Here is a 27,952-nt window from a genome sequence, read left to right as displayed (position 1 = left end):
GCAATTTTTTAAAAATAATTTTTTTGAGCAAATTTATTTGTTAAAAAAAAATTAAAAAGCTATCAAATGGAAGCTAATTTTAATGTCATGATCTTCACATGACGTGTTACGATAAGATTAGAAGAAAAATAATGCTCCATAAATTGACACGTGATTGGTCTTGACTGCCCGTTGAGCAGAGATAAATAGCACTTAACACTCGAAGAAGCAAATAACATTTTTTTTTATAACGAGTGCAGCTGCTAATGGTAAATTTTTCAATATTGATAATGGTACATCAACATTAATAAGAGCTACGTTGCACAGTTCAAAATTCCATCGATAAGTTCTAACACTTAAAAATTAATTGCGCTCTTGAGTGGTCGTATAAATTATAGTTATTTAAAATCAAAAATGGAAAAATTTGTTTCTGTTGATGATTATGAAAAATCAGCCCTTCAAATTTTGCCAAAAGCGGTCAAAGATTACTACGCAAGTGGTGCGGGAAAAGAATTTTCGCTTCAGTGGAACAAAGATGCGTTTAAATCGTTCGTTTTTATTTTATCAATTATTATTATTGTTTTTTTTTTTTTTTTTTTCTTTTAGTATATTAATTTTATAACTCAATAATTAGATACAAAATTCGCCCGAAAGTCTTGACAAATGTTTTGAAGTGTGAGATAGGCACGAGGATACTTGGGGAAGAAATATCGATGCCGTTGGGAATAGCTCCGACAGCTATGCAGGGAATGGCTCACCTGGATGGCGAATGTGCTACTGCTAAAGGTAAGAACGTAAATTAATTTATGAATTTTTCTTAACTAAATATCATATTTTTTCTTTTTTTATTTATTTAATCACAGTGAAAATTCTTCATATTTCTTCATTGTACTTTTGTATAAAACTAACCTAAAATTTTTAATAATTACTCCTAATATATAATTAAATAATTAAATGAACGAAGAAAATAATAAAATTGATTAAATACTTTATATACAATAGCTAATTTGATTATACAAAAAATATACTCTTAATAATTAATAATATTGATTACTTAATACAGGTTTTGTCAACTTGTCAGACACTATTTAAATAAAATTAATTTGAGCAATTATAATATTATTATTTTTAATAATAATAATAAAAATAAAAATTGTCTACTAGATAAAATATTAATGGCAATTTCAATAACCAATTTAAGGCACAACATTCAATATATATTTACAAAGATAAAAAAAAAAAAGCTAATTATTTATAATGTTAAAGTTGGTTACTTTTCTGAATTTTTTTTCTTAATTATTTGTAACAAATAGCCAATGACTAGTCAAAATTGACTTATTAAATTAAATATTTCTTCATTAAAAAATTCAATTATTGGAATGTGATAATTAATGATCCTGAAGTTAGTTGACAATTTTTGGTAATTATTTACAAGGGGGGTCAAATCTATTTTTGGCCATATTTACGTGAAATTTTTTTAGAAAAAAAGTTTAAAAAAAAATTTCGTTCAAAAATATGAAAATTAAAATGGTAGACCCTACTTATAAATAATTACCCAATTTTTTTTACCAAATAAATAACAAAAAAAAATATTTAATAAAATTTCTACTTGTGGAATTTTTAAATAAAAAATTTTTTATAGCAATTTAATTGCTATAAAATAATAAAAAAAATTTCTAACGTCTGTCAACTTCAGTCTCATGATAATTAAAACTAAAAATAAAAACACAATTATTATAATTTGGGTCCGACGTTGTCCCAGTTGTTGATGGCCTTCATATTGACCTCGTGGATCCTCCACTTCTGGGTGCTGGAGGCGGGGTCGCAAGCGGAGACGAAGACTTTTTTAGTGGCGGGGTCAGTGTCCAGACACCTGTCGCCCAGCCCGTGGAGTAGCCACTGCTTCTCGACGTCATACCGCCAGCGTTGATTGCCCTGCTGCCCGTGGCAGGGGTAAAGGGTCACCGGGGCCTTCGCGACCCCACTGGAGACGTCCAAGCAGTCCGTTCTCGTCTTGGGACGAATGTCCTTCCTCCACGTCAGCCTGAACTCTTGCTCCCCGTTCGCAACTTTCACGTTGTCCTTGACGCAGAGGTCAACAGCTATAGCTTCATTCTTGGCCCTTCGCTTCGCATCCAGACACAGCTCTGGTACGCCGATGTTCCTGATTTCTCCCAGCGCAAAGTCCTCGGGCTCCACTGGCGGGTATGTGTCTACTAAATCGAAAGCTATGTTCTCCATGAACCACTTGAATGGCTTGCAGTTTAGTTTTTCACGTAAAGCTTTTTGAACTGACAGATCTCCGGGGTCTAGGGTTCTTAAATGCGGACGTCTTTTGTAGATATATTCTGCGTACTCGTCCATCCATACCTAAAAAAATATTATTAATAATTAATTAAATTGCACTGTACTTTTTTAAATATTGACGTTTTTTAAGATATAAGCTCATCCCGATGTTATACTCATCAAGAGCTTTCGTTTGAGTACCCACATGTATTTTTGATATATTTTATATATATATATATATATATATATATATATATATATATATATATATATATATATATATAAAATATATGAAAAATTAATGTGGGTACTCAAATGAAAGCTCTTGATAAGTACTTGATAACATCGGGATGAGTTTATATCTTAAAAAATGTCAATAGTTAACAAGATACAAGGTAATTTTTAATTACGTATCTAGAGATAGAGTATAAAAAATTTTTTTTAAAAAATTTACCTGAGCAACTCTCTTGTAATTTCTCCCCAAAAAGTCACCTTTCCCTGGATTAGGAAAAGGCGCAAATTTTCTATAAATATGAGCGACTCTTGAGCAAGGAGCATCAAACATCTGGCCTCCACACTGCCAGATTTTAAAAGACAACTCATACTGCTCTCCTCCCCAGATATCAAGACCAGGATCATAGCCTCCGAGCTCCCAAAAAAATTTAGCGCTAATGGCAAAGAGACCTCCAGCCATCACCGGGTTCTTGAACGGCTCGGAAGGATTTGCGAGATCTGCTGGAAGGAGCGGCAACCTCTTGTAGTACAACTCCCAGTCAAAAGCCCCGCGAGCTCCCTCATCCTGGGCGCGGTACTCGAAGGTGTCAAAGGCGATGACATCTATAAGGGGACACATACAAGTCTTGTAATCCTTGGTGATGGGTTCGATCAACGGCGGGAGCCAGTTGACGTTAGCCTCTGTGTGGGAGTCTAGGAACACTAGAATTTTAGCTTTAGCTTTTTTCGCACCGGCGAGTCGGCCTCGGATGAGGCCCGACCTCTGGGGCAGTCTTATCACCGAGACCTTTGGAAGGTGGCTGGCCAGATAGCGGTCGAGCTTGTCCTTCAGCTCGACCTTTGTACTTGCATCGTCCACCAGGATTATCTCCTTGAGGAGCTCAGGCGGCGAGCGGTTAATCACGCTCCAGCAGGTACGCAGCAAGGTGGTGAAGTGCTCGTTGTGGAAGGAGACTATCACAGAGATAGAGTTGAGGTTCTTCAAATAAGTCTTTTTCTTGCAGTCCGGGTGACGTATGTCCGGGACCGAGCGGTTCAGAGAAATTTCGTCGCTCAGCGCGGCATTGAACCCGTTTACTTTGTATAATTTATCTTCTGTTAGTCGCTTTGATTGTGATAACGTTGCTGGCTTTCCCTGCTCGCCGATCCCCACTCTCGAGGAGTCTTCTTTCATTTTTTTGTAGTCATGCCAATCAATTTTCTCTTCCAGTTGGCCCTGAAAATATATAATCATAATAATTACACCAGCCACACAACTTGAATAAATATTTTTATACACGTACATATCGACTTATCATAGATTTTTATTTGTGTGCGGATCAGTCTTATATTATATTGGACCTTTGAATATTTTATCATTAATTAGTATATTAAAATTCAGACTTTTTACGAAACGACTATTTTTTTTTTTTTTTTAGTGTTAATTTTTTTTTTTATGATAATTATCTAATATGAATTTTTTTTATTTTAATTTATCTTCATTAAAATTTTTTTTTTTTTTACTACTAAAAAAATATTTCTAAAAATTTGCACTTGGAATTTTTTTTATAATTAATTATAAAAAATAAATTTTTATAATATTCTAATAAAAAAAATTTTTTTGATAAATTAAAAAATTAGAATCTGTCAAAAAAATATGAAAATTAAGTCAGCCGACATTTAAAAATTTTTTTTTATTGAAAAAAATGATTAGAAAAAAAAAAAAATAATAAATTCCAGTTGTAAAAAACTTGAAAAATTGTAATTGCAATTTAAAAAAAAAATTTTTTTTGTTGTTATTTAATTATTAAAATATCAAAAAATTAAAAACGTCGGCTAACTTTATTATCATGTGAAATATCAGCTGCTGTCAGTGCCACATAAATAAATAAATGTGTATAATAAGTGTAATAAAAAAATAAATAGTGTATATACTTACATTTGGATAGTTTTTATCTCCCCCAAAAATATTGAGAGAATGCGGGGAGCCAGCTATCGAAAGACGTGGACCACGGACGTAACGGAACACTACGATTGTCAGCAAGACCGCAAACGTCGCAACAAACAAAAATTTGATTAAGCTAATCACATTGCGCTTCATTATATCTAGTTTGTCATGACTTTGATTGATTAAATATTATTTACACCTGAATAAATAAATAAATAAATAAATAATTAATTGTTAGTGATTTTTTAATGCTGTTAAATATTTAATAAATATTAATTAATTACCGTCATTTGTGTGCTCTGGATGAGGATGTCAGATGTTAGGTTGTTACTGGTATTAAACTATACTATACTAGGAAAAATTAGTTAATTAGACATTCCAGGATAGTTTTATAAATTGGCTCCTCACTGTCTCACAGCTCCTCACTCGTGTTCGTGTTCTGTACTGTGTTTATCTCGTAAACTCTCACTGTGAACTCTCGATATGTAATTGGTTGGAGCGGTCGACTGTTTTAGTATCGAAAATACTGACTGGAGACTGGAGAAGGAGTATTAATCTTTAGCGAGAAATCGATTTATTACAATCTCGATTATTTTTTTTTTTTTTTTTTTAATTAAAAATTTAATTTAAGATTTCTTCTTTATTTTTTAAAACTCATATTTTAAATTAAAAACTAATATCTTAATTTTTAATATTAGAATTATATTAAAAATTTTTTATTTAATTTCTAACCTTAAAATAAATAATGTAAATTTTTAAGACACTGAAGTTAACTGACAAAAATATTTTTATAATTTTATAACAATTAAATTATAATAAAAAATTCCACATGTGAAAATTTTTTTAAGTCGTTTTTTATTCTAATTAATTTTTTATAAAAAAATTGACAGCTGTCAGCTAACTTCACTATCATAAATTTTCTAACCTTCAATTTTTCAGTCATTTCTTCATTTTCTGCATAACCTAAAAAAATTTTAAATATTTATGAAAATTAATTTCTAAAAAATTGAAAAAAATATTTCTAAAAAATTGTACTTGTACTAAAAAATTTTTAAATGACAGCTAACTTCATTTTCATAAAATTAGAACAAAAATTGACATGTAGAAATTTAAAAAAAAAAAAAATAATGCAATTTTTTTGTTAAAAAAAAAATTTTTAAAATTGTCAACTGACAGCTAACGTCATAAAATATTTTTCAGCTGCTGAGCAGATGAAAACAATCTACATCCAGTCAACAATATCAACAAACAGCATAGAAGAAATATCAAAAGCAGCACCTAACGCGATAAAATGGTTTCAACTTTACGTATTCAGCAATCGCCAAGTAACCATTAATTTAATTAGACGCGTGGAAAGAGCCGGCTACAAAGCTATTGTTCTCACTGTTGACACTCCATTTTTCGGTGTAAGACGGCGAGACGTTAAAAACAGATTCGCTTTACCGAGACACTTGAAACTGGCGAATTTCGACGGCCACTTGTCTTCAAAAATTAACTCTGCGGACTCTGGCTCCGGGTTAAATGAATATGCCGTCGATCAGTTCGACCGCTCACTGTCTTGGGAAGATATCGACTGGCTCAAAAGGTACATTTTAATCTTATCATCCAGCGTGTCTAATATCTAATATTTAATATTTAATATTGATAATAAATATAATGATTTAGTATCAAGATATGATTAAAAGAAATAATAAAATATTTTATTTCAGTATCACGAACCTGCCGATTATTCTAAAAGGAATTTTAAGAGCCGATGACGCTCTTAAAGCTGTCAAAAAAGGAGTCCAAGGGATCTTGGTCTCTAATCATGGAGCTCGGCAACTTGATACCGTCCCTGCATCGGTTTGGAAATAATAAATCATTAGCGATTGTGAATTATAATTAAACTGTGATTGGATTATGATTAATGATTTGATATTTAAATTGATTTCAGATAGAGGCACTACCTGAAATAATTAAAGCAGTTGGTGATAAGATAGATGTTTATTTAGATAGCGGGATTAGACAAGGGACTGATGTATTCAAAGCCTTGGCTTTGGGTGCTAAAATGGTAAATTGTATTTCCTTATTCATGGAATATAATTACTATTTATTTTTTTAATGATGATTCATTCAAACTGAACAAACGGGCAATTAAAACTTTAAATAGGACACACTATCGTTTATTTTAAATGCTGATAAGAATTTTATTGTGATTTAATATTATTTTATATAGATAATATCTTAAAAAGTATAATGAAGTTTGATTTCAAAATTTTTAGGTTCTTAGAACAAACATTGCATTGTTCCGTTTGAGGTTAGGAAATTAAATTAAATAAATTAATTAAAAATTTTGATAAGGTATTGAGAATAATTTTAAATTAATTTAATATAATTTTTAAGTTATAAGAAGAAATATTGCATTGTTTAGTTTGAGGTTAAAAGTAAATTATTAAAAAATTCTTAAGTTATAATTGATAAAATTAATTCCAGGTATTCTTCGGAAGACCAATAATATGGGGATTGACCCACGGAGGAGAAGAAGGAGTCTTAGCAGTCCTGAAACTGATGAAACAAGAAATCATGCATACACTAGCTCTAGCAGGCAAGCTATCAAAAGTACTTACAATTAACAACAATAAACATTTGTACTGACATAGATAAATATTTATACAGGCTGTCGTTCAGTGGATGAAGTAACCAGTGACATGATAGTTCATGAGTCACATTACAGCCGCCTGTAAATAACTTTTTCCAATCTTTTATTTTAAATTGAAGAAAATTACAATTACGGGTGATGAATAAATAAAAGTAAACAAGAAGTTAATATCTTTACAACACATGGTTGGCATTTTATTTTCAATATATATATTTGTATTTATTCATTTTCATTTTTTTTTTTTTTTTAATATATATATATATATATATATATATATATATATATATATATATATATATATATATATATATATATATACGCGTGTTTGTATATGTGAGTGTGTATTGCCCGCAAGTGTGCAAGGCCGAGCAATATATGAATATATTTACATACACTGGTCTACATAAATACACAATTAGTGTAGACACATTTTCTAGAAGAAAATGTACCGGTTATTTTGAAAAATCTGGTAAAAGGAGTAGAGTATACTGATCAAACAACGTTCACACAACAAAGGGCATTTATTTTTATTTAAATGCTCAATAAAAGACATTATGTTTTTTATTTTTTTTTTTTTTTTAACTATTCTTCAGTACAGAATTTTTTTTTAATTTATTTATTTATTTATTTTTTTCAATAAACTTTTCTAAATATATTGACTGATCATACAATAGCTGTAAGCTATCAGAATTTTTTTGTCATCACTTAGTTTTTTAAAATATATAAGTACCACAAATGGATTTTAGACGCTTTGAATCATCACAACATCACTTGCTTGTTAGATTTTATATTAATAAAAATTTATCGTTAGCCGATCGTTCGCTCATCCTGATTATAATTTATTATTTATTTTATTTATTATCATTTTATTGATTTTATTTATTCAATTTAATTAAATTTAAATTCTTAGAAGAGATTAGATAGAAATTTATCAAATCAATGCATTCGAGTCCAGATATTAATTCAAAATTATTATTGTTACTTTTAATAAGAAGAACGTATTATTTATTTATAGAAGTGTAAAATTTATTGGTCCAGAGATTTATTTTAAGTATTTTTTAACTCACTTTTGCTGACCTTGTTTCTATAGTTTCTGGCTTCAAGTTACAAGAAATTATAAGTATGATAAGAACGGGTGTTCTTATCGATCGCCGATCGACTTATTCATTATGTTTTATTATTGTTTTTTATTTTTATTATTTTATTATTTTATTAGCAATTATTACGATCGGATTTTAATTAATAAACAAAATTTTATGTTTACCCGGGAAGACTCGATTAAGCTAGTATTATTGGTGCCGACAAAATGGCTGCTGATAGAATATTTTAAAATACAAAACGGCCGCTTTGATAACCAATAAATTTGTGGATATTTTTAAATATATTTATTTTTTAATAATTAAAAAAAAAATTATTTAAATAAATTTATAGATTAATCTATCAGCAGACTAATTATGACACCGTATTAGTTTTTCAAACCTACAAACAATTTTAATTAAATATCCATTTAAAATTCTTTAATTTTATAAAGCTCAGGTAGACCAGATTATCTAAAAGCTTTTTTAAATTCATTTTGTAAACGATTACGACAACAAAACATTGTTTTCTTCTTTTTTTTTTTTAATATAATTATAATTATAATTAATAATATACGACACGTCTAGCTTGTAATAATATAAACTAGACAAACATACAGTAAAGTGTATGTTAAATCCCAGCTATCAGTCTGAATCTAATTGACAATGTACGAAAATCTTCAGTGAAGATCATTTTAAAGCAGTTGCTGGTGCTTTCGCGGGATTAACTGCCGAGTAATAACTTTTTTTCAACAAGTAACTACCAATCGTTACTGTCTACATCATAATTACAGATTATTGTTATTAGTTAATAATTATAATTGCAGCATTTCTTCCTGAGTCGCAAGTATAACATTACCAACATAACTGCGTTAATTATTCCAACCAGAACCTATCGCTAATGATAACACCGGATTATTTTTATTTAATGCATAATTTAAATAACAATCTACGTCTACAAGTGTAGAGGCAGTAGCACATTTGTGTTCATTACAATGCTGGTAGGCTTGCAAATTTTATTTTTATAATTAATTATTATACTTTAATAAATAATATTGTTTTTTTTTAATCATTTTTATCTATCAAATGATGTTTCATAGGTACATTAGCGTAAAAGCTTCTCTCAAAATTATTTCTTCGAAGAAAATAAAATTTTTTTTTTTTTTAATTAAAACCGAGAGTCATTAAATAGTATCACAAGAGCCTACATACTATATATTTTTTATTTTAATTATTTATTAATAATTAATAATCTAGACAACCATAACTTGCAACTCTTGTTAAGGTATATTCATCAAAACCTAAGCTAGTGAAGCTGATAGCTACGAAAAAACAGTTAGTATATATTTTTATTTTTATTATTAATATATATTATTTATTATTATTAATTGTATTTGTCTTGTTTGATATTAATTCGATCAGTTACAATGAAACGTCAGTATCTAAATACATTGATCGATATGTTTGTTCCAAAACAATCTAACCTCATTTCTTCTTTCGTATTCTGAAACTAAACATAACCAAAAAACAATGATATATTTATTTTTCTTAAAAAAATTTCTTCACTAAATAAAATTAAATGATATGCACACTAAATAGTTGATTTAATAAACAGTAATTGTTAATTTAAATTGTAATATATATTAACAAATAAAACTACATTACAATCGTATCTAGATACTAGATTATTTTTTCGTAGACTATTTTTAGGTTAAATATAAATCTTAAAAGTCTTATTAGCCGAACAAGTGACATATAATTATATTATTTTATTTTTAAAAATAATTATAACCATTACAATTATTTATAATTAATATGAAGCAAGTGTAGTTAATGACAATGGACTCATTTTAATTTTTTAAATTAATAACAATGATGAATGACTAATTCAAATGCCTTAAAAAATATTTATTTAATTAATGAAGCACCGAGAAATGTTCGTTGTGTGATTGGTGTATTCAATGCGCCGTCGAAATATTTTTTTTTTTTAATTAATTAATTTTGAGGTGACAATTTATAATGATGACAATTATTTTCTTTGATTTAATCAGTACGATTCATACAGGAAATATCTACGGCTAATTCAGATCCTAGACAAGGCCCATAACCTGTCGAAATTTTAATATGTTCATATTTATTATCTGTTTACATAATATGTATATTTATAATAATTATTTTCAATCATCCGTGATTAAATTACTCTGGAATTTTATTTCACCATCACTGGTATGATTTTTTTTTATTTTATTTATATATTTATATTCATTATTATTAAGTATATGTATAATTATATTTACAGCTATCTACATTATCTACACAACAAACGTATATTTTAGCATCAGTGGCATCTTAATAGAATAATTATGAGGTATAAGCATCGTTAAATGCCACTAGATTTATGCTAATAGCGTCCAAATCCACTGGATCGCTCACACGTTGATTAATTATTTAATTATTGTTATCATTATCTTTACATTAACCAATCATTGCAGTAATCTCATTGGTCTATTTTACAATTCACAAAAATTAAAACCGGTATTGATTTTTTGACAAAAAAAAATTAATTTTAAATTAATTCATTAACTTCAAAATAATTATTAAAGTAATAATAATAATAATAATAATAATAATAATAATAATAATAATAATAATAATAATAAATAGTAGCATTCAATGAATGATTTAAAAAAAAATTAAAATTAAATTATCATTAAACGGCCTGCTTATCGAATAAAATGAAACTGTCATTGTATTTTCTCTCTCCTTGATCCTTCGCAATACTCTCTTAGTTAAAAGTTATTTGCAGTAGTATTTAATAAAATATAATTTAATAATAAAACTGTTAGATCTTTAAAACTATCTGATCGCTATTTTTTGTGTAGTTAACAAATTTCTAGCCACGTTGAAACTATCCGTATCACGTAAAAGCATCACGTCAACGCTACGGTATTCCAGTGTGTGTGTGTGTGTGATCATTTATTGTTTAGCATCTCCAAAGAGTGGATTCAGAGTGATATGTCCTCCTCTGGATTCAGAGTGGAGACCGGCTTATACGAAAAAATTAGTCTGATCTCTCCTGATACTGGGATTGTTGGCTTGATTATAAGTCCTCCAGAAATCACGAGCTCAAGTTAAGTTCGGCTGTGGCAAGAATGTTGACACCGAGCCGGTTATTGGATCCTATATGAATGCCCAGCATTCCAGTGTTTTCACGACAAAGTCTTCGTGAGGAGCCAGTGGTTCGTTTCCGTAGGTACTGCAGGACTGGGTTCTGCCTTGGTATAAATCACCGTCTAACCACAGACCAAATTTACCACTGAAAAAAAAAAATTAATTTTTAATTAATTTTACAAAAAATTTTTTAATTAAATTGAGACACTTGGTAATTTTTATTAAATAAAAAACTTACTCTCCAGCACCAATTGCCAAACTTTCATTATTTCCTTTAATGAAATAAAGATTATCACCAGTCCAATTAAATGCCTGGAACCTTGGAGTAAACCTGAACAGCAAAGATTCTCCAGTTCCGTAGAAATGATCACTGACATGCAAGGAACATGACGTGAGGGCTCCAAATACCTGCAAAAAATAAATAATCATTATTATTAAATTAAAAATTAACTAATCATCATAATAAAAATTAATTTAATAATTTAATTTATTTAATTTTCTTCATGTCAATTTTTTTTATTTATTTTTTTCAATAAGAAAATCATATGAATATTAATGTAGCATATATTTAATAATTTTTAAAATATTGTGACAAATAAATTATGACAAAAAAACAAAATTGACATTTTAACTTTTTAAAATTTTTACCTGTCAATTTTTTTTTCCTAATTATTTTTTCCATAATTTATTATTAATTAAACTTACATTTCCCTCAGTATCTTCAATGACTAGCAGAATAGGGCTCTCGACTTTCGCCATTTTTCTGTACATACTATTCAAACTGAACCCGTGCTGACTCGTACTGAACACCAGTGTCCAAAGATATCCTTCAGCGCGCGCCGGCAGGTGGCGACAGAGGTGCTCTCTGTGTTCGTCGCTGAGAATTTCGGTAGTTCCAACCAAGTCTGGAACAATGACGTCTACATCCAAAGAAATGGCACTGTTGGCGTACAAAGCTCTTCTCAGCTCATCGCTCATAGACAAAACCTGGAATAACATCTCCTGTTAGCACTTGATAAATGATAAATGATAAATAATAAAAATAGTGGATGGATAACCAATATCTTGATTAGCGCTTGGTAATCTAAGAGTCAAGGTTAGGTGTAAAACGAGAATTATGGATTTATTTTTTTAACAATCCGTCATTGCTGTTTATTAAGAATAAAATATTAATTATCCAGCACTCGCTTTACTCCTGACCTACGACTACAAGTAAACAACAGATGGAAGAGGCCTTGGAGTCATTCAGGGATACTAATCATTATCTAGACAATTAATTCTATTTCTATCCTAAATCTAATACAATGTACAACACTACTACAGTCATATCAAGTGTTTACATGTATATATTTTATATATTTACAGCTAGGTAAGTTTTTTTTTTTTTTTTTTTTTTTTTTTAAGTGCAAGTCTACGAACAGTGCTGGAAAATATATAAATAAAATAATTGTATGGTTTAGAAATATTTTTATAATACTGAAGTCAGCTGACACTTGAAATTTTTTTTTTTTTTTAATAGGAATAATAATTTTTTTAAATAATTTACTCAAAAAAACTCTGTCGAATTTAATGAGAATGAAGTTAGCTGACATTCAAAATTTTTAGAAATTTTTTTATTGTAAAAATTTCAATTAAACAATTAAAAAATAGTTTTTCAAATTTTTTGCATATGGAATTTTTTTCTTTTGATTTTTTTTTTTAATAATTTAATTAAAAAAAATTGCTAAAAAATTCTAATTGTAAAAATTAAAAAAAAAAAACAAATGACAAGTGGACATTTTTTTTTTATTGTAATTGATTTGTTATAAAAATTAAAAAAATTTACCAGCTATCAGCTAACTTCAGTATCATTTAAAATTTGACAGGTGTCTGATAACTTCAGTTTTATTAAAAATTTTGCAATCTAGTAACAAAGCCGGAAGATAAATAATTTTTTTCATACAAAAAATAAAAAAATCTTACAAATAAAAATAAAAATTGCGAATTTTAAAATGTCAGCTGATTTCAATTTAATTACATAAATTATTTTAAGGTAATGTAAAATGACATACTATTTATTTTCATAAAAAAAAAAAAAAAAAAAAAAGAAATAATTTAAAAAACATCCGGTTTTGCAATTAGACTAAAATGTATGTAAATATTACATATTAAAACAATGAATTGTTGTTAGTATTGTTGATTGTTTTATTTAGTGTATTGAGAACGGTAAACTCATAACTGTTTCAGCCTTGAAAGACTGTCGGGTGAATAGCCGTTGATGAGAGTAGCGCGATTTAAAAGTAAATAATTAATAATAATTACTGTTGCAACTAATTCATACCTTTGGCTCACAAAAATCAATAAAAAAACAAGTAAACTAATCATAATCTCAATTTTCCGTCAACAAGCGCCACCATTTGTCTTCATAAATAATAATTACAGGTTAAAGAGTTTGTTTACGCATTGAATAACATTTGTAATTAATTATTATGCATTTTAAATTATAAAAAATAAATTTATTAAAAGTTGACGTGCAGTCTAAGCAAATATAAATAGCGATAAATTTTATCATTGTTTCCTTGTTTTTAATATTGGTAGCAGTTTTATTAATAGGTGATGCATCTCTTCGCGAATCAAACTACAAAGAAGTGATATCATGTAAGTAAATAATTTTATTAAATAGTGTGAGCTGAATGCAAGTTGCTGTTGATTAAGCAAATAGCTGGACACTTTACACACTTAAAGTTTAACGCTGACAATTGTTACTGCCAGAAGAACATATGCATCAATATGAGTAATTCAAGAGATGATAATTAAATGAAATGTCTTTTAAATATCCACTATTTAAAGTACTTTTGTCGGAAACAATTAATTTCGTTTGTTTGAGGTCATCGACGCCTACAAGGCAACTTTGCGATTGTATGACCTCGTTCTCTACTTACTCACTACCATATTTACAATTTCCATAAAAAGATTCCGATTATATATAACTATAAATATAAATATATGGGTATTTTATTTTTAACACAGAAACTTGTATTGTGTATCTTAATTCTATAGATTTTTTTTTTTTTTTTTTTTTTTTTTTTTTTTTAAATAATAAAGGGTTGTTATTTTATAATTATCAAGGGCATGACCGTCGCCTTGGGTTATCAATTATTGCCTTGACTCAAGTTTATGTTTACATCCTTTCAATTCACTTAATTTTATTGATCTTTTGTATTTTATTTCAGCGATTAATTTAAATAATTTTTTTTTTTTTTGCGATAAATCAACTTTAGTTTCATAATTTTTTAATTAATTATTTAAATTTTATTCAGTTTTTAATTATTCGCCAATTTTTTATTACAATAACTTGATTTTATTTATTTTTTTTTTTTTTTTTGCTTGTTATTAATTTTGAAATTTTTTTACGCTCCTAAATATTATTTTTACCCTTATAATAAAACCAAATTTACCTGGACTATAAATTAAGAATAACTAATTACTCATAATTCACAACAAATATTTTTTACTAACGCTTCTTAATTACTTCACTGACGCATTCATATTGATAAGAAGCTATTAAAATTTATCAAAGTTACAATTTTGCGCTTTGGTATAAAAGTATATTAATCTTTGTATTTTTATTACTAGCTATTTTGTTTGTAAAATTTAATAATGATATAAAGTTTAAATATAGAAATTATAAACATTATTTTCTTGTTATTATCAATAAAATACAAATAAATTTGATCTTTGGCTTGAGATAAAAGTATTTGATAAAATTTATTTTTAAAGTACTGAAGAGTACAAGATAAAACAAATATTTTTACGCTAATAGTCACGTCCAATTATTTAAAACAACTTGGAGATTTTTTATGACGCAAATAGAAATTATTTGTTGTTATCATTTTTGTATGGAGTAGTAATTTTTTTATTGATTAAAATAATTATTTATAACTTTTTTTTTTTTTTTTTTTTTTTTTTTTTTTTTTTTACAAAACAAATTTTTTAATTTAAAAAATAACTAATTAAAAATTGCGCGCGCATAATATTTTCACTAATTAAATTCCTGCTTTGTTTCTAAAATTTTTCTTAAAAAAAAAAAAAAAAAAAAAAAAAAATGATTATTTTTATAAAAATAAATTAAATAAATTGAAATTATCATAGAATAATTACCAAAAATTCTAAATTCGTCTTTTATAAAAATAAAATAAATTTTGTAAAATGAATAATAAGCTCACATAAAATTAGCATAATAGTCTTAAAGTAAGAAGCAACATTATCTCGATTTAATGCACTAGATCCGTGGAGCAAAATAAAGCCGGCTTGATCTCACGTGTTCCTGAATATCGACGGTCTTATCATTTGAATTACAAATTCCCGGGACCGTACTCATACATTAATTACCGATATAAATGAGCTAAGAAGATAATCAGCGCACATGTTTTATTTCAAGGTTTCTTATTAAGATTTTATTCGGAAGAAAAAATAAATAAATATGTTTTTTATTTATTTTAATAATATTACTGATCCACATTTTTAAAGCCCATCAAGTTCATTTAAATATCTCAAGATAACAGCTTAAAAGTCGATAATTATTAAAAGTCTATGTAACCTTTGATCGTGAGATAATAATAAGAGATTGTAATTATAAGAATTTGATATTTTTAACCTTTTATCTCGGGTTATGTTGTTAAATAATTGTTTTCTTACCGATAGCATACGCGATGAGTGTTGAAACACGTAATTCAGGACTGAGAATGCGTCGGCAGTCATTTTTAGCAGTATTGTAAATTTATAGAATTTTTTTTTAATTTTAAATTTGCACTTTTAATATTTTTTTAATTATTAATTTAAAATGTTGTTTGCAGCGTCAAGTCTCGGAGCGAACTGAAGCGAACGTGATTTTATCCCGCGTTATTATTTGAAATTCAGGGTTACAAATAAAAGCAACGAGATTTATTCGACTTTCAAGCCATCTCTTCCCCACTGGATGGTTTTAAACCTTAGTCTATGGTGAAAGAAAATACCCGTGCACTCCCTTGATATCCGGAGTGCCTCGAAAACGGAGGTTGACCTCGTAAATGAGACGGCGCCATCCAGCTATTGAACTTCCGTAATCTAGATCATTTTTTACGATATTTTATTTATTTATACTTATCGATAATTATCCTTTTATCCTGTCGTTTGATTTTTAATTTACAAATTTTATATCTTCATATTTTTTTCTAAAGAAAAATTTAGTTTTTACAAATTAAAATACAAAAATAGCGAGAATAATAAAAATAATATTTTTTTTTTTTTTTTTTTTTTTTTTAAATAAACAAATAAAATATTAAAAAATTTATTTGTTTATAATTTATTGAGTTTCTTTTTAATTAAATTGATAAAAAATATTTACACGTAATTTTTTTTTTCCAAAAAAACAATTAAATAATCCTGAATTTTAATTTTAAATTTTACTCTTCAATATTTTTTTATTCAACAGGCGTGAAGAAAAAATTTCATCATCTTAATGATGCAATCGGTCGTTGAGCACATTGGCATTTATCGTGTTTTCAGAGAACATACCATCATCTTGTATTAAGATGAGATAATGCCTCGATTTCCGATCGATTACAATTGTAATTACTTTTTGAGCATTATCAATTTAAATTACAATTTACAATTATTCTCACAAAAATCCATTACGCATTTCCTACTTATCAAATCATCAACAATCAACTTAACATATTTAAATAGACAAAATTGAATAATGTCCAATAAATTACCTAATTTAATAACCTAATAACAAGAACTAGTGCTTAGTAATTTAATATTAAGAAACATTTGACTTGTTAGCGTTAAAAAATATCCCTGGACAATCTTTCCGTGAATGAATTTTCTCGAGGTCTAAAATTATTTGTTATTTTTACTAAAACTTTTTTCAACTAAAAAATAAATAAATAAAATTGAAATGTCATTTCGTAAAAAAAAAAATCGTAAAAGTTTATTATTTTTAGTGTAAAATAGTTTTCTTCTTTTTTTAAAAAAATAAATCTTTTTTTTCATGACGCGCAATTAAAAAAAGTGAATGAGAAAATTATTTTTGCATTTAAATTCCTGAATTTAAAATCTGTTGTTTTAAAGATAGCGATCAAAATACAGAATAAAAAATCTTTACACTCCCATAGATTATTTTTACTATTTACTAGAGAGTTTATCTCTAAAAAACATTCCACCAGCATACAAACAACGAAAATTATTTTTTATTTTTATGTTCACCTAAAACAAACTCATTTTTTTATCTCTAAGATATTATTATCGATATTATTATCGTTATATATTAACATTAAAAATCTACAAACATAAATTTAAATTACCTAAACTTCTAGAAAAATCAATTTAATAGATATTTAATCATTTTTATCTTTTTTTTTTTTTTTTTTTTTTTTTTAATAAATAAATAAATTGTGGCAAAATAATATGACATGTAGAAATTTAAAAAATTATAAATACAATTTTTAAAAATAATTTTACAAATAAAATATGGCAAAAAAAAATTTATATGTAGAAATTTTAAAAAAATTATAAATGCAATTTAAAAAAAAAAATTTATTTGTTAAATAAAATAAAAAAAATGATCAATTGACTTAACTTTAATATGATAAAAAATCACTCAAAAGTAATTTTGTTAAATAAAAAAAATATTTAATAAATATACCTTCGATTTTTGTTTCAAAAATTTAGATATCTTGTTTATCGGGTTCGGCAATTTAACTTTCGGCATTTTCGCCAGAGTTTTAGAGAATTTACTCCGGTCTTCTTGTTCCTCTCTAGTCATCTTTGAAAACTTTCCTCTCTCAAATATATTAATATTAATAACTATTTTTGATGACGCAGACGATTTATCTTTCTCTTTTTTTGTTACAGACAATTACCAAAAAAAGAAATACAGACGTCACTATTAGGATAAAGTTTATTATTCTTAAGAAATGTAAATGTTAAACATAAACTGTTTCGGAAGAGCGATCTAAAATATTTATTATCAAACCGGATAAATATTAAATTAGTTTGACAAGTTCAACACAAGTGGAAATAATTATCAGATTTATTCAAGTATGTTAATTGATATTTGATTATTATTATTATAATGATAAAAAATTGAGTTTATTAATAATCATTGATTAACGAGCTTCACTTCTTGGAGACTAAAGTTGCACTGAGCTTTAGTTTAAACTCTGTGTTTTTATATTACTGCCCGGTTAGTGGATTAGCTACAAACACAATTTACCGTCAACGACTACGCACCGATTAATGCGCAACACGCTGTATTTTCATCACTACACCATCAATAGAACAAATATATTTTATATTTACTTATTATTACAGTTTCATTGAGATAAATAAAATTATCTTAAAATTATATATAATTTATAATAAATAATAATTATTTAAATCAGTCATTATATTAATGAATAATAAATAAACGCTTGACAAAGAGCCACTATTAATCGACGCTAAATGTACACAAGTACATTGCGATAAATTAATATAATAACAGAGTAAATTCATTTCAATATGGAGGTCACGGTGCCCCGGGGTATTTAATAAAAAAAAAAAACGCAAATGCAAATTAGAGAAAAATTCACATTTATAAGTCGGAATTGTCAACAACAGTATTATGTTGTCCAATTTTAGGCTTGAGTTAGGTTATGTTGATACAAAGTGTCCTTTTGGCTATTTAAGAAGATAAATATAGAGTTTTTTTTTTTTTTTTTTTTTATTATTAAATAACAATAAATATCGCATAAATAAGCTAAAACAATTAAAAAAATTCATATTTGTAACAAAAAAAGTCGATTTGTTTGTAAAGATCCCTAGAAGTTAGCTTCATGTATGTTCATAATTACAAATTAGCGTAAAAAAACTCAATTAAAAGGTTTAATTATGATTTTATTTGATTTTTAGGGCTAAAATAAAGGTCCTGACAAAAAATCACAGTTAAATTATTGCCGGTTTATTTGCAATAGCCAAAAAAGATCCAAATATGGGAACAATCGACGGCGGCCATATTGGAAAGCTGTAAGTACGCAAGTTACGCATATTTATAGCTAAATTAATCAACGGCGGGTTATTTTAAATAATTTTTAGCGCTTTGAAATGTAGAAGTTATTTAAAAAAAAAAAAAAAAGTTTAACGAAAATATCCTTTGAATTGTGAATAAAAATAGCGCAAACCACGTCATGAATATAAATTACAAGCAAAAGTTTCCATTTAATACTCGATTTATTTGGATAAATCCTTAAATAAATTATGGATGTTATTTAATTATAATAAATGTGAGAAATAAGATAGATAGTGGTTTTATTATTTAAATTTTCCGAGTTTTTCCCAATGAAATAGAGACGATGTTTATTGAAGCTAAGTGTAATTTACATGTTTATGAGACAGTGACGTGCTGGAGTGCACGTACTCGACTTTCAAGTATGATCAAAGTGTCATAGTATTGATTACCGTACTTGTATCTCTAATTATTAGAGTTAATATCGTTATTAGTATTAGTACTAGTAATTGCGAGGGCAGTCTGTGTAGTTGTAATCAACAAACTTGACACAAAGTTTACTCCAAGCATATTACACAATATAACGATGAATTAACGGTAATATTGAAATGTTAATATCGCTATTGCGTATCATATATTGGTATGAATTAGTTGCAATTAATTTATCAATTAAATAACATCGGACTGAGTATATTCTTCAGAAGACATGTGTATTTAAATTTTAATTTGAATTAAATAAAAATTTAGACTAGACTGGATTTTTTATTTACAATTGCAAGCACATCATCATACTCGAGAAATAAATATCAACCAAATGTGTCCATTACACGGGATATATTTATATCTACAGTCTATCTTCAAGAAGAATATTGGCTGGGCGCCAAATTCCAAGCTGCACAGCACTAACTCGGCCTTGGATTTATTATTAATGAATAAATAATAAAATTTTATTATTTAACTGCTCTAAAATTTATTTAAATATTAATTATCGGTTTATTGGCCTAACTGACAGCTTCCGCACTCGGAAGTCGAGGGCTCATTATTTTTATCGATTAATATTATTTACTTCTCGAGTTTTGCTTCATTATAAGAATTAATGGCCTCTAATTCAATTAAGAGATAATAAAGAGAATTTCATGCCCTGGAACTCTTCCAAGACTCAACTTTAAGCTGCTTCTTTATCACTAACATTTATGTTTTAAGTTTACCAGCTGTTTAAGTTCTTTGGTGGAGATTATTAAGAAGAAAGACTTGAGTAGTTGTGGTGAGTCAAGTAGATAAATACGAGGAATTTAATAATATAGTAAATTTCGCGGTGAGTATGTTGGAACAGATTGTATTGACACAAATGTCGACAAATTAACGATTAGACATCCGTGAAGTTTTAATATAAATTATTCAGGTAGTTTGGTAGTAGCTAATGTCAAAAACATTTTAATTTATCAATTATCAAGATTTTTTTTATAAACTCGAAATTACTATTTAATTTTTTATGTTATGGCAAAAATTTTGGTCATAAAAAAATTTTTTTAAACAAAAGTTGTTCAGAATTTAATTTTACATTTTTTTTATGAAAATAAATTCTCAACAATTTTTTTTTTTTTTTTTTAAATTTGCTAAGACCAAAATTTTCGCCGTAAAATCAAAAATTCAATCAAAATCACGACAAAAATATCAATAATTTTAAAATCAGACACTTAAAAATTTTTTTTTTAATAAATAAATAATTTTAAAAAATTTTTTAAATCTCTGTAAATTGCAATAGCATTAAAAAGACTAAAACTACCTCAAGAATAAGCTCTCTTTTTACTGAGACAAGCTTGATAAATTCAATTGTCCGCGAAGTACGTCAGCGACAGGTATTTAATGTTGTTGCCAGTGTGATTGTTTTGTGTGTGTGTGTGTTTTTTTTTAAGTCAATAAACAAAAAGTAATAATTAAAAAAAAAAAAAAAAAAACAGAACAAGACTAGGCACGGACAACGACAAGTGCATATCCTGGGCTCAGTGTCTGAGTGTGACATTTATCTCAAGGACGTTCGAGATTAAGAGTACTGGGGTACCTCTGGGTCCTGGGGCTGTTCTTCCGCAGACGTGCTTGAAGTCTTCAGAATACTGTAGAGCTTTACGTACGGAGCCTTGATCAGCTATGTTATTACATACCAATCATACTCAGTTCATTTAAGGTTAATTAAATATATTATCAATAAATATATCAATCAATTGATCAATTGCTAGATAGTCTTATCGTTAATTAAATAGACGAAAGAATTTTGTCTGAGCCAAATATTTATCAACTCACCTCCCATGACTCACGAGTCAGATCGGTTATCTCATCGCCATCACGTGCCTCTTTATTATCTTCGGCTGATTCACCGGGTTCGCCTTCCTGCGGCGACACTTCGGGGGACAGGTCTGTGTCCGTTTCGAAGAGAATGTATCCTCGTTCGATCCAGTAGTTTTCGTCTAGCTCTCCGTAAAGACTCGGCACCCACACGTGTATGAATCGGTACAAGTCGTCGACTCTGTAAAAGAAGATAAAAATTAATTATATAAAAAAGAAATGATTAATGATTACTTTCTTTAATATTGACGTTTTCAAAGATATAAGCTCATCCCGATGTTAGACTCATCAAGAGCTTTCATTTGAGTACCTACATGCATTTTTTATATATTTTTCATATATAAATATATAAAATATATGAAAAATTGATGTGGGTACTCAAATGAAAGGTCTCGATGAGTATAACATCAGGATGAGCTTATATCTTTAAAAATGTTAATAGTTGACAAAACACAAGGTCATTTCTTAATTACATATCTAGTGATAGATCATTTTCGAATGCAGCCTAAATACTTATGACTAATGATTAATTATTTGGTTTATTAATAATCTAAACCTGTACCTTTGACTTATAAATGGTAGCGCTCGGTTTCCCAAGCCCGCCAGATAAGGCAAATTAAATAAATCAAGTACTCTGCTAACAGCAGTTGTTACCCTGTCCATCTTCGTAATTTAAAATAATAATTCCGATGCGATAATAATTATATTTAAATACACTTGTGCTACTGATAAAGAATTTAAAATTTAAAAATATAAATAAATTATTAAGTAACGTTGTTTTCAATGAGATCAACTGTGAGATAACGGATAACAATATTTAATTAAATATAATCGGTAATTATTGGAAGAATATTAAAACTGAATTGTAAATTTACAAAGAAGAAAATTAAAATCTTTTGTCAAAATGTCAGTGACGCAATAAACGTAGGCGTTACGTACTCTACAGTATCTTACAATAATTACACAATTATACAATATGTTGTAATGTAGATATTTATTTTATCACAACTGTAGGTAAGTCACGTGGAAAAGCATGTGTTTAATCATATGACTGCTTGAAACTTTAATAATTATTATTTTAGATTATATTTACTTATTTAGAGAAGAAATGTAAATATAAATATAAATATTATTGACTGGTTGGTGATTGTCTGATTAAAAACATTACAGCTTTATCGTTTGTTTTATTAAAAAGATTTCAGGATGATAAGCCCGGTTTTAATTAATCAGATGGTACTGAATAAATAAATACGGAAAATCTACGCGTCAATTAATGAGTTATTATTTTTGGTCATATCCACTTTGTATAAGATAAATCGGGAAGTATATATTATATCTTCATTTAATTTAAGAACAATGTGATGTAATTTTGATAATGGAAATTTATCTCAAGCACTATACCACTCGGACGTCGTATTTGTACAAAATAGTAGCCATCTTGTCGCTAATTATTATCTCTATATATTCTTCTTAATTTTTTATCATTTATGTACTCATTATTCTCGTTATCTCTCAGTTATCTGCCACAAGAATTTAATTTAAACTCTCTAAAAATTTAAATAATAAAAATATTTAATTTTTTTACAATAAATAACTTTGTAATTGTAATAAAAAATTAATTTGAAGTAAGAGAAAAATTCTTGGACCAAGAAATTAATTTTAAAGAATTTTATTTATTTAAATCAAGACCAAAAATTTTTGAATTAAATAAATTAAATAAAAATTTTTCTACTCTAGAAGATGAAATTCTTCAAAATTATTTACTAGATTCAAATTAATTTTTTTTTTTCTGTGCAGAGATCCAAATATAATAAAAATAATTTTTCGTCGCATCAATGAAAATTCAATATTGCGTAATATATTAAATAAATCGATTTATCTCAATAAGATATGCAAAAAAAAAAATAAATATAATTTCACCTGTTGCGTGGCACACTGAACCAGTACTCAGGTCGGAGTTTTTTCTTCCCGTAGCTCATTATAGGGGTGGAACGGGGTATCTTCTTGTCCTTCGGCCTGCCAGTTCGTAATCTCAGGTACAATGGCGGGTCCTCGCAGCTTCGCGCAGGTCTTGGGATCAGTTCTGTCATACAAAATTATTTATTAGTGACTTAATTCTTAAGAAATAATATTTACAAATAAAAGTAAGTAATTGGTTAGTTACTTGGTAATTATTTATTAGTAGTTTTATTTTTTATTTTTAATTAAATAAAATAGATTGTTATTAGAAGTAAATTTCATACCATTCAAAAGTATTCACAAAGCTTAATAGTATCAACACTTGACGCATGCTTAGGATTCACTGTGATTGCACGGAGAAATTTATTAAGGCTGCGGATTTTTGGGCAATTTATTCTTTATTTTTTATTTATGAGAAAGCTGAGAAATGATTGGGGGATTCGCGATAGAAAATAAATGTGAAGCTTTAGGTGAACTTTAATTAAATTATTTCTTCAGGGAAGCATAAAAAGCGTGATAACGATATGAGCGAGAGTGCATGAAAGGTTTTTTTTTTTATACATATAAAATTTGTGCTTTAAATTTAATTTTAACAATTTTTTTTTTTTACAATTTTAATAATTATTTTTTATAAATAATTTACAAATTTTTAATAAAAAAAATTATAGTTTAAAGAATTATTTTATTAAGCTAAAATTTATTTTAATAAAATTAATTTAGTAATTGGATTTAAAATTGGAGAAATTTTTATTTTAGATTACAGGAGACAGTTGAAGAAGAAGAGAAGAGAAGAAGAAAGTAAGCTAATACAGTATGAACCTACCGAGACCTTCAAGTTCGGGATAATTAGGTGCTTGGACTAGAGGATAAAAAGAAATAGATGAATATTACTGCATTAGCTTGACTGTTATTGTTCAATAAATTCTTTTTAAATGTTAATAGATAATGATGTAAAATCTGGAGCCACTGCGACAGTATCAGGGAAGAATTCCACCTATGAGTTTTAATTTTAATAAAATACCAGCAAAGATATGATAATTAATTGTCAATTAAAAAGGTGATGCGTCAAATGTACAATCAGCAATTGTATTAATTTAAAATTAGTTGCTATTGTAATTAAATAATAAATTGATAGCTAATTTGCGAGTTTAAAAGTATAAGTACTGCCGCAATAGCTTTGCTGGTTTAATTATAATGAAATAATATTTAATATTAAGTTATTGTATTATATAAGGTAATAATGTTCGCTGGTAGAATTGCTTACTGTCAAAGCTGACAAATAGTTCTGGCATATCGTCGACGGAAACCATGCTACGATAATCCAATCTAGGGGGTGCTGTTGAAGTTTTATTTCCCCGGGTGCTGTCGACGCTGCTGCTGCCTGACGAGGTCAAAGGCTGCTGCCGAATAAAGGTACCCACTGAGGAACGCCTGTAAGGTAATTACAATAGTTTAGTCTTTAGTTTATATTGCTTAACTAATGAGTGTGTATACATTGAGAGATTTACAGATTGAGAGAGAGAGAGAGAGAGACAAACAGATAGTATGCAGATTAATTTAATATAACAGTAAGAACAACATTGAGCAGGAAATTTACATTCAATAGATGCATCAGCTATTTAATAATAATAATAATCATCACAATAAAAATTTTTTAAAAATTTTTATTATTATTATTATTAATGGCCTAAAATAATAATAATAATTATAAATAAAATTTTGCTTTCTTAAATATTGACATTTTTAAAGATATAAGCTCATCCCGATGTTACAACACTCATCAAGAGCTTTCATTTGAGTACCCACATGCATTTTTTATATATATTTTCATATATACATATATATAAATAAATATATAAAATATATGAAAAATTGATGTGGGTACTCAAATGAAAGGTCTCGATGAGTGTAACATCAGGGTGAGCTTAAAAAAAAATCGATCATTATTATTATTATTATTATTATTATTATTATTATTATTATTATTATTATTAATGGCCTAAAATAAATAAATTAGAATAATAATAAATTATTTTGTTAAATGTATTGTTTTTTTTTTTTTTTTTTTTTGTGTTCTGTTGTTGTTTGTAAGCTGTAGGCGAATCTTGAACACCAGGATAACGCTGGAGACAACCGACCTAAAAGCTAGAGGACCAGTGGTCAGTGATCGACAAGGACAACAATTACATACATAATTAAGGAATTTAATTACGAGTAAAGCAGTTTAGTATTATGAATAATTATTGTTTTATTTTATTTTATTTGTTTTATATATGTTTGTATTTAGTCTGTTTTATAAAATAAAAATTAAATGGCCAGACTAGCAGGAGCCGAACTACGAATAAATAAATATAAAAAAAAAAAAAAAAAAAAAAAAAAATAAAAAAAAAAAAAAATAAAATAAAATAAAATGAAACAATAGTAGATTGAGTTTAATAATTAAATCGAATAAAATGAAGATAAGCGTTAGGTCATTGGATAACGTCGTGGACTTGATGAATCAGGACCAGACTCACCCAATGAAACTTGCGGGGCCTGGCGAAAATTGCGAATTGGTGGACTCCTGGGAGAGTGAAGAGGTGGTAAGTGGAGGAATACCTCCAGGCCTACCGCCTCCGCCGCTCTCTTCGCTTGGTGTTTTAGCAAATAGCCCCGAGCTAAAGTCACTCACCAGGTTGATCGGCGAGCTTTATATTATCCACCGGCACCATTACATATTTATCATTGTTAGTTTATTGTTAGTATGCATTTTAAACAGCGAGCAATCAATTCAAAATACTTAATCATAAACAATAATATTATTATTAATATAAACAATTGTAGTTTTATAACAAGATTAATTAATTGATAAATCTCATGATCGGCTTATCAATCTCGCCAGTTAATATGCCCCAATGAGCTCACACTCTATTGTCCTTTAATAAATCTAAATTATTATTATTTAGTATTAATTAATGCGATAAGCTCAGCTATTCATTGGTAATAAATGTACTTAGTTTTTTTTTTTTTTTTTTTTTTTTTTTAAATTAAATTAAATACATTTATTCATTTTCTATCAGCAGTAAGTTACTTTTAATAAACAACATTCTTCTATAGCTTTATCTAATTAATAGTAACGATTAAAATTTTTTGGCAAAGCCGCTGCTTTATTTTTTTGGAAAAAAAAAATATGGAGCTTTGATAAACCAAACGAGATTTAAACAAATAATTATATAACTTAAAGCAAATTAAAAAAATTTATTATGCAACAAAAATTTTTTTATAATTTCTGCTTTAAAAGTTGATAAATTATTTTAATTTTAATTTTTTTTTTTAACGAAATTTTTTTACCAATTATTTTAGACAGAAATTCTTTAGAGATAAAATTTTTATTTTTTAAACATTTAAAGCAGTAGTTATAAAAAATAAATTAATCGATTCATAAGCTTAAACGAGTGACCCAGTGCTTTAATTTTAACAAACGAGTCGCTCATTAAACATATGCATCAAAAATATCTATTAAATATGCCAAGTACAAATAACTTCTGCTTTACTTTAGCAGTACTTTAATTAAAATTTCGTAAAAGTTAATTATTAATTATAAACGTCAATACTCATTGTCAGAGTTGTTAGTTGAGGATTAAAATAATTAAAATGGGGTAATTAGCAAATGTATAATTCACCTTGAGAATACTTTACTGAATACCGATGAGTGGTGACTATCAGCGCTGTTGGGGAGGCTTGGTACTTTTTCAGGTACAGTTTTATTTTCTTCGTCTTTACTGTCGCCGGTGAGACCCTCCATCCAGGACAATGGGTACGACAGCCTCTTGAGCATCTGTAAATATTAAAAAGTCAAGACACTTGTTATTGAAAAAGAGAAAAATTAAATAATTTTAAGGTAACCAAGTACCTTATTTCTGCGAGTCTCTTGTTTGTCCTCGTCTTTGTGCTCCTCGTCTTTCTCCGGCTCCTCGGCGTTGCTGTCCAAGCTGAAGGAAACGGAGCTGGCTTTCTTTCTCCCGCCGCCGTTCACCACTGAAAGGACGTCCAACGCGCTTCCGGATGAGACGTTGGTAGGCGCAATTGTTATTGGCGGCACCCAATCTGTAGATAAAACTATGTCCGCGTCCGAATATTTTTTTTTTGAAGGGATGGGTTGCACTACGGGAAGGGGAGGATTAGGTTCACGTATGTCGATACCAGAATCATAGCATGACAATTTGACTAGAGATCCATCTTCACCCTCTGGAATTACAATTGGTTTTGCTGGCTCCGGTTGGCTCTAGAATAATTTAAAATTATTTTGTTTTTAATTTTTTATTATTAATAATGATAATAATAATAATAAT

At 27.7% G+C, this 27,952-nt stretch overlaps 3 protein-coding genes and 1 long non-coding RNA gene across 16 annotated transcripts in view; 2 read left to right on the top strand and 2 right to left on the bottom strand.

Moving 5' to 3' along the window:
• Nucleotides 1–254: 254 nt before the first annotated feature.
• On the top strand, nucleotides 255–7,245 carry Hao (Hydroxyacid oxidase). The gene is made up of 7 exons (XM_074259492.1): nucleotides 255–527; nucleotides 614–765; nucleotides 5,627–6,011; nucleotides 6,136–6,268; nucleotides 6,360–6,476; nucleotides 6,899–7,010; nucleotides 7,082–7,245. The coding sequence occupies exons 1-7, from the start codon at nucleotides 394–396 to the stop codon at nucleotides 7,147–7,149; spliced, it is 1,101 nt and encodes a 366-aa protein (XP_074115593.1). The 5' UTR covers nucleotides 255–393; the 3' UTR covers nucleotides 7,150–7,245.
• Nucleotides 1,016–5,399, bottom strand: LOC141538134 (N-acetylgalactosaminyltransferase 6). The gene is made up of 5 exons (XM_074259480.1): nucleotides 5,352–5,399; nucleotides 4,711–4,963; nucleotides 4,418–4,625; nucleotides 2,720–3,715; nucleotides 1,016–2,349 (listed from the first exon to the last, which is right to left on the bottom strand). Exons 3-5 carry the CDS (start codon nucleotides 4,577–4,579, stop codon nucleotides 1,714–1,716), a joined length of 1,794 nt encoding a protein of 597 aa, XP_074115581.1. The 5' UTR covers nucleotides 4,580–4,625; nucleotides 4,711–4,963; nucleotides 5,352–5,399; the 3' UTR covers nucleotides 1,016–1,713.
• A 111-nt stretch (nucleotides 7,246–7,356) lies between the features above and the next one.
• Mtd (TLD domain-containing protein mustard) overlaps nucleotides 7,357–27,952 on the bottom strand; it is a 71,583-nt gene continuing 50,987 nt past the window's right edge. For 9 of the 13 annotated variants that reach the window (XM_074259416.1, XM_074259424.1, XM_074259432.1 and 6 more), the window contains 8 exons: nucleotides 27,514–27,885; nucleotides 27,284–27,438; nucleotides 24,886–25,052; nucleotides 23,583–23,745; nucleotides 21,621–21,843; nucleotides 12,017–12,298; nucleotides 11,550–11,719; nucleotides 7,357–11,456 (listed from right to left, as the gene is read on the bottom strand). In XM_074259416.1, the coding sequence (XP_074115517.1) occupies nucleotides 11,321–11,456; nucleotides 11,550–11,719; nucleotides 12,017–12,298; nucleotides 21,621–21,843; nucleotides 23,583–23,745; nucleotides 24,886–25,052; nucleotides 27,284–27,438; nucleotides 27,514–27,885 (1,668 nt within the window). In that variant the 3' untranslated portion in view covers nucleotides 7,357–11,320. Of the gene's footprint in view, nucleotides 11,457–11,549; nucleotides 11,720–12,016; nucleotides 12,299–15,988; nucleotides 16,230–17,978; nucleotides 18,246–21,381; nucleotides 21,466–21,620; nucleotides 21,844–23,582; nucleotides 23,746–24,885; nucleotides 25,053–26,137; nucleotides 26,393–27,283; nucleotides 27,439–27,513; nucleotides 27,886–27,952 lie in introns of those variants that run through there. The other 4 variants (XM_074259469.1, XM_074259442.1, XM_074259451.1 and 1 more) reach the window with 4 other exon arrangements.
• LOC141538150 (uncharacterized) lies at nucleotides 18,588–24,869 on the top strand. The gene is made up of 3 exons (XR_012481009.1): nucleotides 18,588–19,151; nucleotides 19,226–19,339; nucleotides 24,378–24,869. It is a non-coding gene; the product is annotated as an uncharacterized LOC141538150 (long non-coding RNA).

The sequence above is a fragment of the Cotesia typhae genome, unplaced genomic scaffold (assembly GCF_013202065.1).
Source record: "Cotesia typhae breed Kobodo isofemale line unplaced genomic scaffold, CoteBio_Ctyphae contig_11, whole genome shotgun sequence".
Classification (NCBI taxonomy): Eukaryota; Metazoa; Arthropoda; class Insecta; order Hymenoptera; family Braconidae; genus Cotesia; species Cotesia typhae.
The sequence above is the reverse complement of the archived record's forward strand: the minus strand, read 5'-3'. Positions and strand labels throughout refer to the sequence as shown.